This window comes from Poecilia reticulata, chromosome 20, assembly GCF_904066995.2.
Source record: "Poecilia reticulata chromosome 20, P_reticulata-male-v2, whole genome shotgun sequence".
Classification (NCBI taxonomy): domain Eukaryota; kingdom Metazoa; phylum Chordata; class Actinopteri; order Cyprinodontiformes; family Poeciliidae; genus Poecilia; species Poecilia reticulata.
This window is the reverse complement of record NC_088849.1, coordinates 27,214,070-27,225,335: the sequence shown is the minus strand read 5'-3', so window position 1 is coordinate 27,225,335 and position 11,266 is coordinate 27,214,070. Positions and strand designations below refer to the sequence as shown.

At 48.8% G+C, this 11,266-nt stretch overlaps 2 protein-coding genes across 5 annotated transcripts; one reads left to right on the top strand and one right to left on the bottom strand.

The window, feature by feature from the left end:
• Positions 1-999: 999 nt before the first annotated feature.
• On the bottom strand, positions 1,000-8,686 carry eci2 (enoyl-CoA delta isomerase 2). 4 transcript variants are annotated; one of them, XM_008402156.2, is made up of 11 exons: positions 8,549-8,686; positions 5,608-5,666; positions 5,423-5,526; positions 3,874-3,972; positions 3,511-3,702; positions 3,351-3,420; positions 3,008-3,110; positions 2,372-2,492; positions 2,048-2,137; positions 1,798-1,941; positions 1,000-1,409 (listed from the first exon to the last, which is right to left on the bottom strand). In XM_008402156.2, the coding sequence occupies exons 1-11, from the start codon at positions 8,602-8,604 to the stop codon at positions 1,254-1,256; spliced, it is 1,194 nt and encodes a 397-aa protein (XP_008400378.1). In that variant the 5' UTR covers positions 8,605-8,686; the 3' UTR covers positions 1,000-1,253. The 4 variants fall into 4 exon arrangements, with proteins under 4 accessions (XP_008400378.1, XP_008400379.1, XP_081457397.1 ...); XM_008402157.3 differs by lacking the exon at positions 8,549-8,686 and adding an exon at positions 6,164-6,529; XM_081601271.1 differs by lacking the exon at positions 1,000-1,409 and adding an exon at positions 1,424-1,601.
• Positions 8,687-9,542: 856 nt separating this feature from the next.
• rheb (Ras homolog, mTORC1 binding) lies at positions 9,543-10,437 on the top strand. Its single transcript, XM_081601279.1, has 3 exons — positions 9,543-9,817; positions 9,897-10,092; positions 10,160-10,437. Exons 1-3 carry the CDS (start codon positions 9,543-9,545, stop codon positions 10,346-10,348), a joined length of 660 nt encoding a protein of 219 aa, XP_081457405.1. The 3' UTR covers positions 10,349-10,437.
• Positions 10,438-11,266: the final 829 nt, after the last annotated feature.

The window sequence follows — 11,266 nt, the reverse complement described above, 5'->3', positions numbered from 1 at the left end:
TTGTGGTCCAACAGCAGCATGTCCGACCAGAACCGGGAACAGAGACTTGTTCCTCCTGATCATCATCTAGCTTAGCTCTGACCTCGAACTCTGACCTTCAGCTTAGCTCTGACCTCCAGCTCTGACCTCCAGCTCTGACCTTCAGCTCTGACCTCCAGCTTAGCTCTGACCTTCAGCTCTGACCTCTAGCTTAGCTCTGACCTTTAGCTCTGACCTCCAGCTCTGACCTTCAGCTCTGACCTCCAGCTCTGACCTTCAGCTCTGACCTCCAGCTTAGCTCTGACCTTCAGCTCTGACCTCTAGCTTAGCTCTGACCTCTAGCTTAGCTCTGACCTCGAGCTCTGACCTTCAGCTTAGCTCTGACCTCCAGCTTAGCTGACCTTCAGCTCTGACCTCCAGCTTAGCTCTGACCTTCAGCTTAGCTCTGACCTCCAGCTCTGACCTTTAGCTCTGACCTCCAGCTCTGACCTTCAGCTTAGCTCTGACCTCCAGCTCTGACCTTCAGCTCTGACCTTCAGCTCTGACCTTCAGCTCTGACCTCCAGCTCTGACCTTTAGCTCTGACCTCCAGCTCTGACCTTTAGCTCTGACCTCCAGCTCTGACCTTTAGCTCTGACCTCCAGCTCTGACCTCCAGCTTAGCTCTGACCTTTAGCTCTGACCTTTAGCTCTGACCTCCAGCTCTGACCTTCAGCTTAGCTCTGACCTCCAGCTCTGACCTTCAGCTCTGACCTTTAGCTCTGACCTCCAGCTCTGACCTTTAGCTCTGACCTCCAGCTCTGACCTCCAGCTCTGACCTTTAGCTCTGACCTCCAGCTCTGACCTCCAGCTTAGCTCTGACCTCCAGCTCTGACCTTTAGCTCTGACCTCCAGCTCTGACCTTTAGCTCTGACCTTTAGCTCTGACCTCCAGCTCTGACCTTTAGCTCTGACCTCCAGCAGGAATAGAAACCGTCTGATCATTTCATCAGATTATTGAGGAATATTAAAACAGAGACATGATTCTTCACTGATTCATCATTTATTGATCTATTATCAGAAATAAATTCAGGGTCGATCAACACAGATCCTTCTGAAAAAGTTTAAAATCATCAGTGTTTCAACTCCAGTCCAGAACCGGAACCGGATCAGAACCTCCTCTGGATGTTTCAGCTGGATCAGATTCTCTAAACGAAGTCAGAATGAAAAATCGACGTCATGAAGACGAGTCCATCATCAGCTCTTCCTCCCAGAACCGGCCGGGTTCTGCCGGTCCCTCACAGTTTGGCTTTGGCCTGGAAGAAGCTCATGACGGCGCTGAAGCATTCCTCTGAGGTCCAGCGCTCCATCAGCCGCTCCACCTCGGCGTCGTTGACGGCGTAGAGACGTTCCTTCTCCACGGACCGGACCAGCTGTTTGGACAGCGCCAGGGTCTGATGGACAGAGACGCTGCTGTTAGAACCCGGACATCCTCCAGAACCTTAGTCCAGCTACTGGTGTCAGCAGAGCTCGTCCTTCCACTTAATTTTATCCACTTGGTGGAATGAGACCAAAGCTAAGAAGCCCTCAGCATGATGCTGCCGCCGCCATGTTAGAGCAGTGCTGGCCGGATCCAGTCGATGGTCCTGGAGAACCAGCAGGTGTCATCATCTGGTCAGAACATGATCTGACCTCAGTGTTTCTATTTGACCCACATGGTTCTGCTCCTGAGCTTCAGGAGAACCAAAGTACCCGATTAGCAGAACCAGCAGAATGTTCTGGTCCAGATGCAGACCAGTGGTGGGTTGGAAATGATCCGGGTCACCAACCGGCGGTGCTCACCTGGGGAGGCAGCCGGGCGTAGGCCTTGAGCCGGGTCCAGACCTCGGACTGGAAGCTGCTGTCGGGGAAAACCTCTGTGACCAGACCCAGTTCACAGGCCTGGCGGGCCGACAGCTTCTTATTGAACAGCAACATCTCACTGGCCTGCAGGGACAGACGGGGACAGACAGGGACAGGGACAGGGACAGACAGTCAGAGTCAGTCCGACGACCCGGCAGCAGGTTCTGGTTCTGGTGGTCCGCGCCGGTACCTTGTTGGGGCCCATTATCCTGGGGAAGGTGTAGGAGGAGCAGCCCTCGGCGCTCTGACCCAGCTGGGTGAAGGGCGTGTGGAAGGTGGCCTGAGAAACATCAACACGGTTCCCATGGAAACGGGTCAGAACAGGAAACTAAACTGGACTTCCTCCCCATCGCGTCCTCATCTCTATTCCAGAAATTCTGGAAAACTAGGACTAACTTTACCAAAATAAAATGTGTTTACTGTCGTTAGAGCACAGCGCCACCATCTGGTAACTAAGAAACAAACATGTAAAGGATAACGGAACCCGACCCTTTGGGTCAGCGGGTTTCTGTACCCGCTCTGTGGCGTAGATCAGGTCACACAGTCCCAGCACGGTGACGGCGATCCCTACAGCCGGGCCGTTCACCACGGCGACCAGAGGCTTCGGGAAGTCGATGTACGCCCTGACGTACTTCCTGAGGAAACAGACACAGGTGCTGCAGTCAGGAGGTGACATGAAGAACCCCATCTGAGCTGACGGCTCCGGAGGCCTGACCCGGGACGTTTGGATACCGGGCTGAACAGAACCCTCAGGTTATTCTGGTTCTGCTCAATTAGTGGTGAAAAACGCGACGCTGCAGCTCAGTGAAGGTTCTGATTGGACAACAGATTATAGAAGAACACGGACTTGTGAGGGCAGAAAACAGGAGGCTGCTGCCCCCTGCTGGCCTGAGGGAAATGAAAGGTTTTACAGTAATCTGATTCAAACAAAGCTGCTTTAACATTTTCCTGATATATTAAAGTTTTTATCAAAGCTGCAGATGGAATCCTCTCTGCTCCTGATTCAGTTCTGCCTGAGAACCGAAACACTGAGACAGTCGACATTTAAAACTGACAGAAATCAAACGTCGGGTTGAGTGTCAGCCAGTGAAACGTCCTGGAGCAGCAGGTTTTCTCTCTGCAGCTCAGAGGAACCTCAGGTGTTGCCCACCTGAGCAGCTCTGCTCCCTGCCTGGCCATCTCCTGGACGCCTCCCTCTGGGACCTTGGTGAAGGTGGACAGGTCGTTCCCGCTGCAGTAAAAGTCTCCAGCTCCTTCAGAGAGGAAACAACAAACCGAGAGGAAGTGATCAGACCAGCGTCCTGCTGCTGCTGTTCTGGTTGTTTACATCTTATAAGGCTCCATTCATTCCAGTAATCTTTTATAACTGGGCCGTCCCAGAAGGCATGAGGGTGGTTTGCGTTTTGATTTCTACATTTTCCCCAACATGCAGGAGGATTTCCATCTCAGAGGCATTTCTGAGCAGGTGTTCTGCAGCGTCTGTCTGGCTTCACCTGTGAACACAGCGAACTTTGACTCGTCTTTAGCCGCCTGCTCCAGAGCTGCTATGATCTCGTTGTACATCTGAAAGAAGAAATTAGGGCAACAGGAAGTGAACCAGCAGGAAATGACATCACATGACATCATCAGGGCTTCCTGGCTTCACCTGCTGACCTCAGGTGTGATGGCGTTCTTCTTGGCCGGTCGGTTCAGTTTGATGGTGGTGATGTCATCGTCCGTAGAGACCAACAGCGTCTCGTATGTGGCTCCACCCCCAACAGGGGCTGCAGCCACCTGGGCGGAGCTTCCTCCCTCTGCCTCCACCAGGGAGCCAATCAGGTTGCAGTACTGCTCCCTGGCTTCATCCTGACAGGTAGAAACCTTAACTGTCAGGAAAGTTCTGGTTTTGCAAATGGTCCAGAACTAACGGGACATTCTGACCGTACAGAAAAGAAACAATCCTAACATAACAGGAAGTTTATGAGTTGAAGCTTCAGCAGCAGAACGATGGATCCGATCAGAACCACAGAGTCATACCTGAGAGATGGAGCCCAGAGATTTCCACGCATCCCATTTGACCTTGTTCACAAAGTCCAGCATTCCTGGTTTAGGAGTGTTGCAGGGACCCTGAGAGGCCTGGAGGAGGAGGAGGAGCTGTTACTATGGTAACACACAGACGGTGAAGTGTCGACCTCTAAAAGCGTTTATGTACAGACGTATTGATGCTTGCAGCGCCCCCTGCTGCTTCTGTCTGAACTAAACTCAAGTTTCCTTCCAGGCCTGGAGTGAAAAGGAACCATGAGAACCATGGTTCCTTTTCCACGGTGGTCTCGTGCCATCCCTAAAAAGATAACACCCTGGGTGTTTGCCCATATTGCTCATGTCAGAAACCACCACTGTCTGCACCATTAAACATAGCAATAGAGACAATGTTACGGTAAATAATGCTCAACTATGAACACTGACCAAGGAGCAACAAGCAAGAAGTCACCAAGCACAAGGCGCTCACCATGACTGTTCTCTCTCTCTCTCCCGCTACATGAAGCCAGGCAGTCTGACACCATGGCAGACATTACAGCTGCCACTTTGAACAAAAACAATCACGGAGCAATGTGCATGCTCTGCGTGCTCTTTCGTTCTTGTGTTGTATTTAATTTGTTAATTAAAAAATATCAATGTACATAAATAAAATAATGATAGCTACTGCAGTGTACGCAGAGCATTACAAGAACAAAGAACAGCTCTCAGTGACACTCCAGTCCTATCTAATAAGTAAAGAGACGAGCACAAGAATCGTTCTGCTCCTGAATGTCGCATCACTGCATTGCAGACTTTTGGACACAGCGTTGTCCCATATATGCAACAAGTCAGTCAACATCTCTGCACAATAATTCAGAGCAGTGAGTGAGAACTTTTTTTCATCACAATGCTTATGTGTCTCTGTACAGCTAGCTTTGCTAACATCACGTCAACAGAGCTTACCTTCTTTGAGATACTTTTCTAAGTGATGAAAAAAGTTAGACCTAGTCGCCACCGTCTGTGAAAGCGAAGCGCTGCTGAGTTTAGCTGTGGCCATCGGGTTTCTGATGATTTATGCAGCTTTATTCTATTACTGACGATTAGACAGATCTTCTGCCGCTGAGAGGAAACCACTGCGCATGTCTGGAGCCGCGTGCGAGTGAAAGGTGGGGAGTAACAGAAACATGTTATTGGTTGGATTTTAATCGGTGCGTTTTGCATCCACTGAAAACAAAGATGTTAACAAATAAACTGGACAGTTTGCTGAACGTTTAGTGATATTTTCACAGTTGCGGCCTCGACTGGTCTTGAAATAAAATGCAGAGTCCTCAGCGCCTGAGACCGAGACCATCATAAAATGGTCTCGAGACCGAGACCGATCTCGAGTACTACAACACTGCTGGATGACCGATTAGCATCAGATGAACTGCAGATGCTGCTGACCTTTAAATGTTTAATGATCTTTGGTTCTGAAAAGGTTCTGATACTGACAGCATGCAGGACCCTCCAGAACCTTCATGACCCGGGAACAGGTTGGGGAAGGTCTTCATCTCCAGAACCTCCTCACCTGCTTGAACAGAGCGTAGATCTTCAGCTTGACCTCGTTCCCCGGATCCTTCTTCAGCGCCGACAGTTTGCTCTTCGCCTGTTCAAACTGCTCCACCGTCGCACCTGAGGACACACAGCCAATCAGAGAACACCTTCTTCTCGCCACACCTGAGTGGAATCATCCTGGATCCGCTGCAGACCCACCCATCATAGGAGACGCTGTGGTCTGGAATGTCAGACTGGGAACTCTGGTCCTGAGCAAACTGGGGATCACAGAGACGTCCAGAGCTTTAAATTAGGACACATTTAGCTTTTATATGCATCAGTGACGTGCGGTGAGGTTCATCGCTGGTGACGCTCTGACTTACGACTATATAGACACCATGCATGTAATTGGACGTATGGAAATGTCGCGCATGCGTACAACGCTGGGGGGGAAGGGGGTGGGGGCAAAAAGACTAATATTTTACATGTCATCCATAGCCGCGTTAACTCAATGAAACTTAGAAATGTAGGTATTAATTTCGTGCTATGATCCACAGCAAAGGGACAGAGAGAGGAAGCACTTCAGCCAAGCTACACGCAGACTCGTTGCCATAGCAACTGACAACAATGCCGCTTCATGTTTTAGGATTTAACACCAAAAAAAAACTAGATTAGCTACCGCTGCTACTTTACTGAATTATTTAAACATTAACTGTGGCCCACAAAACGCACATTTAATTTAAAACCTAAACAAAACATCTTATTGCTGTCTTACCTTCACGTATCAATGAAATCCATGCGCCGCTAATTCTGTATAAAATATCCGTTGATCCAAAACCAGGTTTATCCTCCATGTCTTTTCTACTCGGTTTAAATGTCATCAAACTGTCTGGAAGTAAAACCTTCAGCTCCGGTGTTTGTCTAACTTTAGTTATCATCTCCTGCTTCAGTTGAAACTTTAGAAAACTGTTTAAGTGTAGAAATGTGGTCTTTCATGTTGAAGAGAGAAGAAAACAAATATATCGCTGTACGTATTTACTGTGTGGCTAGCTCCATGGCTAGCTCACTGTGTCTTACTCTGCAGTTGTGCAGTCACAATATCTGGGATCATGAGCGCCCCCAGCGGTGAGACAGGAGAACTGCCTGCCTCACCTCGAGTCTGTTCTCTGCCGTTTCTTATCGCTCCTCCGCACACAAAACACGATACACACACAGTTAGTGACAAAAACACTGTACATGAAATACATAAGCTAGATTATGGAAAATCAGTCCATATATTAAATGTTTTTAGCCATTTTATTTCCGGCGTACAGACAGGACGAACATGCTGTCATATAATGGCAGCCAGTGCAGTGAGCCAGAGGTTGATCAATCCCAGGTGAGGCTCAGCAGCTGCTGCCTCACCTGCTTCGCTTCTGAGGATTTGAATGGAAAATGGGAAAAAACTAGTGATTTTGAAGAAAAAATAATCAGAATTGGTTAAGCTAAGTAAAAAATAGATACTTTATAGTACAAACCACAGGGTGAAAATAGCAATATAAATGATTATTATTAGATATGTGCCGATCAGGTTTTTTCCTGCCGATACCAATACCGATCACCCATGAGGGCCGATCACTGATACCGATCACATAATAATAATTATTATTTTTTTATCATAAACACTACCGGTTACATTATGTGGATAAAGGAACCATGAATTCACCTTAATTTAGACAAAAACTTGTTTTTAATAACTTTTTCCAAGAAGAAAACTAAACAAAACAGGCATTGTGCAAATTGTCCTGTTATCAGTAAAACTATCTTTAACAGACTGATAACATATGGAGGCTCTGAAGAGCCAAAATAAAACCTCAACATTGCCAAAACATTAAAGTATAAAACTTAACATTCAAAGGCAAAAACAGGTTCCATTACAATAAACAATCCAGAGTTACTGAATGAAAACTTCCTGTTAGCATGGTGGCTAGCTGATTACTGCTAGCTCTGAGTGGCTGTTTCTGACTGAGTAATTATGCAGAGCAGGGAGGAGATCGATTATTTTTTAGAGATTATCTGCCTCATGTTAGAACAGCGAAAGTTTTAATACGTATGTAAAATGTATTTTTTTAGGTTAGATGCTGCAGCTTTAAGCAGAGGTTTGGTGTGAGAGTCACTACCAGGTGGAGCAGAAGCGGCGCTCCGTCTGAAATATTACTACCTGTAGCGTAGCAGCGGTTCAACAGCGAGAGCAGAACCAGCGTCTTACATCGCAGCTCCAAGACTTAAATCATTTTATTTGTTTAGCTTTCTGACCGTCATGCTAATCCGGGTGAGTGTTTGTAGCTGTGCTGCTTTACCTGCTATCTGATCCTCCATGTCTTTTTACTGCAGTGAGCCTCGATGTAGCCAAACTCTGTCAGGTATAACATTGTTTTTATCCCATATTAGCTTCATTGTGTTGATGCATTTTGACCTGCTTCAATTTTCCGCTGCAACACGCAAACGTCCCCATTCACTCAGTGCGTTATAGTTATAGTTCCACATCGCTTAGGATTTGTTGCTGCGCGTTTGCAGAGTGAAGGAAAGAGGAGACCAGCTGCACAGGCAGGCTGAGAAATGAGATGCAGGTGATCGGCAACAAGAGCCAATGATCGCCAATCACCGATTATGCACTTTTTCCACAGAAATCGGCCGATTATGATCGGTGGCCGATCAATCGGCTCACCTCTAATTATTATATATTATTTTTCCATGATGACAGGTGAGGCTCTGCCTCCCCTGCCCCACGTCACTGATATATATATATATATATATATATATTTGTCTAATCAAACATTACTTTTCACCCCCTGCCTGTAATACCACTGCGTTCTGCCTTAGGGCCGCGACCCCCATGTTGAAGACCTGAATCCAGACTGTCAGTTTTTTTTTTTTTTGCTTAGGGTTTACTATCCGGGGCAAAGGTCACTGGTCTTTCTGTAAAGTTTCAGGTCATAAAGTGTGACTGTAACTAATCTATGAAGACAAATCATTTTAATCCACCTTCAGCTCTCAGAGATTTGGTTCTGGTTCTGGTTCTGGTTCATTTAACTCTGACTCTTGAGTCATTCCGGTTAAACTTCAAACATCGCGATAACTGACTTGACGGACAGAGACATGGTCATCATTTTAATGTTACCTGTTTAGCTTAGCAAAGCGCCACACAGAGCAGCTCTTCAGGGCGGCAGCGGCCATCTAAATCCGGGTTCCGGTCCAAAGTTCGAGAGGACAGGCAGAGAAACGGAGGAGAGCTAGCCCTACAGAAGCTAGCAGCGGCTAATGAAGAGATCCCGCCCACGCCACCGGGTTCTGAGCTGCTATTGGTTAAAGGAAGCGAAGCAAACTCCGGTTTGTCCAATGGTCAGAGGGCGTTCCCTCGGCACCAAACAGAACCCAGGAGGCTGCTTAAAGCCCGCCCTCTTGGTTCCGAGCGACCAATGGCTGCCGCGGTCTCATTAATTATGCGGTGAGTCCAGGATGCTCCAGCAGAAAGACGATGCAGAGGTTCTGAGGTTCCGAAAAGTCCAACTGGATGTCCAGATGAGACCATGCCGCCGCCAAAATCCCGGAAGATCGCTATGCTGGGCTACAGTCCAGAACCACCCGAACCGGGCAGAACCAGGCCGTTAGAATCAGCCTCCAGGTTCTGGTAGGATTAATATCTGTCCTGTCTGATGTCCAGATGAAGCCGCCCGGAACCAAAGATGGGCTCTTTTACAGTTTATGGTGTAGAACCAGAACCCGTCTGACCCAGAACTTTGTCTCTGCTGGCAGCCAATCAGGTGTGGTCCTGATGCGGCTGAGAGCAGAGTGGTCCAGAACTGGTCCAAAGCACATCTAAACTGGGTCCAGAACCTTCAGAACCTCCTGTGTGTCTCTGTCTTCTCTCACCATCCAGTTTGTGGATTCCTACGATCCCACCTTCTCTGGACCAGAACCAGAACCGCCAGCGGATCTCTGAAGGTTTTCTGTCTTTCACCATGACGGTCAGCAGTACAACCTTCACCTGGTGGACAGGTGAGGGCTTCTCCTCTGACCTCTGACCTCCTGCTGAGCGGACGCTGCTGTGTCCCTCAGAGCTGCACCGTCGACGTCAAGGTAGGACCTGCTGTTGATGCCAGATCCCGGTTCTGATGCAGTGGGCCGCTACTGGTTCTGGGTTTGGTACCAGATGTCCTCCTGGCCACCAGAACATCCGGTACCGGTTCCACCCTAACGGTTCTGTTGTGTCTGTGCGGCTTCCAGGTGGTCCAGGTGATCCACGAGACGTGGGGAACGTCCAGTACGCAAACCCAAACGGTTCTGATCCACCGGGCCGGAGGAACCGGGTCCGACTGGACTCTCTGGTGTGTTTCTGCAGGAAACCCATCATCCTGATGGGCAACAAGAAGAACCTGCACATGGAGAGGTATCAGAACCAGAACCCAAAGCAGATGGTTCTGCTGGTTCAGAACCATCTGCTCAACACCTGCTGTGGCCTTCCTCAGGGTTCTGGGCTGTGGTTCTGTTTGGGTCCAGTTTAAGGAGCCGGTCTGGAACAGAACCTGGAGGAAGTCCACCAGCAGGAGGAACATGAGTCCATCTAACAGAACCTGTTCTGGTTCTGCAAGCTCCAAGGAGGGCAAAGCTCTGACCGGGTCGTGGAGCGCCGCCTTCCTGGAGTCTTCAGCCAAAGATCACCAGGTGAGGCTGATGGTTCTGCTGTCTGAGCAGAACCATCAGAACCTCCTGACGGTGTGCTGCTCCTCAGATGGCGGTGGAGGTGATCCGGAGGATGGTTCTGGAGGTGGAGCAGGTGGAGGGCGGTCTCCCAGGAGGTTCTGTTGACCCGTCGGGCCCACTGGACTCTGCTCCTTCCAGAACCACAGCAGATCCGGTTCCTCCGCTCAGATCGGAGCAGATTTATCCGACAGTCGGCTTCCTGAGCTCTGAGGGTTGAGCTGCTGGACTCGGAGCTTAAATTCAGTGATTTTTACATGAAGTCTGGTTTGCAGCTGGTTGCATGGCAACAATCAGCTGGAGGAAAAGTCAGAATTTTAAATATTCTCTGCTGATTTTGTGTTTTTAATTTGATTTCATATCTATGTAACTCACCACCTGCTGGTTTCTGAGCGCCACCCGCTGGCAGGAAGGAGGAACTGCAGGACAGACGTTAAACAGACGTGTGGGCGGAGCCTCAGCTCACCTGGAAACCAGAACCCAGGTGGTTCTGGTTCCAATTTTATCTCCATGGTTGAGTCATGTCTTCAGGTTCTCCTGAACGGGACTGAACCGGACCTCTGACCCGGATCAGCTTTGTTCGGTTCTGTGAACTCTAAAGGGAGGGAACCGGTTACAGAACCAGAGATCATCACCAACTGGACCGTCCGGACCCGGGTCAGACAGAGCAGGTCGTACGTCGTCACGGCGACGGTTTTACAGCTGACGTTCTGCCGAAGCTGCTCGTCTTCAGAGGAAGGAGTCAGAGACGTTCCAGAAAGACGTTACTACAAAATAAAAGCATAGAAGAACATTAAAGGCACATAAAACCTTTGATGAAGGAAATGAATCATGTTGGATGGAGGAAAATCAGCTGCTTTGAATATTACGGTTCTTTAACGTCACATGATCAGAATCCAACCTAATAAAACACATCGTCCTGTCAGCAGGTGACCAGCCTGATGGTGACTCAGTGATTATCGATTATCGGTCGATTATCGGTCCTGAACCCGGAGGAGGAGGAGCTGATCGGAGTCCAGCTCTGATGGTCAGTCGGTCTGTGACTCGGATTTATCTAGCAGAACCGAGCCGCTCAGAACCGAGCAGCTCAGAACCGAGCAGCTCAGAACCGACTCAGAACAGAGAGGCTCGGAACCGA

Bases quoted from the DNA above. Each gene is read 5' to 3' on its own strand.
- eci2 (XM_008402156.2), bottom strand. From the start codon at position 8,604: ATGGCCGCTGCCGCCCTGAAGAGCTGCTCTGTGTGGCGCTTTGCTAAG. The intron at 2,493-3,007 runs GTGGGCAACACC...CTGTTTCCTCAG, and splicing joins CAGGGAGCAGAGCTGCTCAG to GAAGTACGTCAGGGCGTACA. The intron at 2,138-2,371 runs GTACAGAAACCC...GATGTTTCTCAG, and splicing joins TGATCTACGCCACAGAGCGG to GCCACCTTCCACACGCCCTT.
- rheb (XM_081601279.1), top strand. From the start codon at position 9,543: ATGCAGTGGGCCGCTACTGGTTCTGGGTTTGGTACCAGATGTCCTCCT. The intron at 9,818-9,896 runs GTATCAGAACCA...GGCCTTCCTCAG, and splicing joins AAGAACCTGCACATGGAGAG to GGTTCTGGGCTGTGGTTCTG. The intron at 10,093-10,159 runs GTGAGGCTGATG...GCTGCTCCTCAG, and splicing joins CTTCAGCCAAAGATCACCAG to ATGGCGGTGGAGGTGATCCG.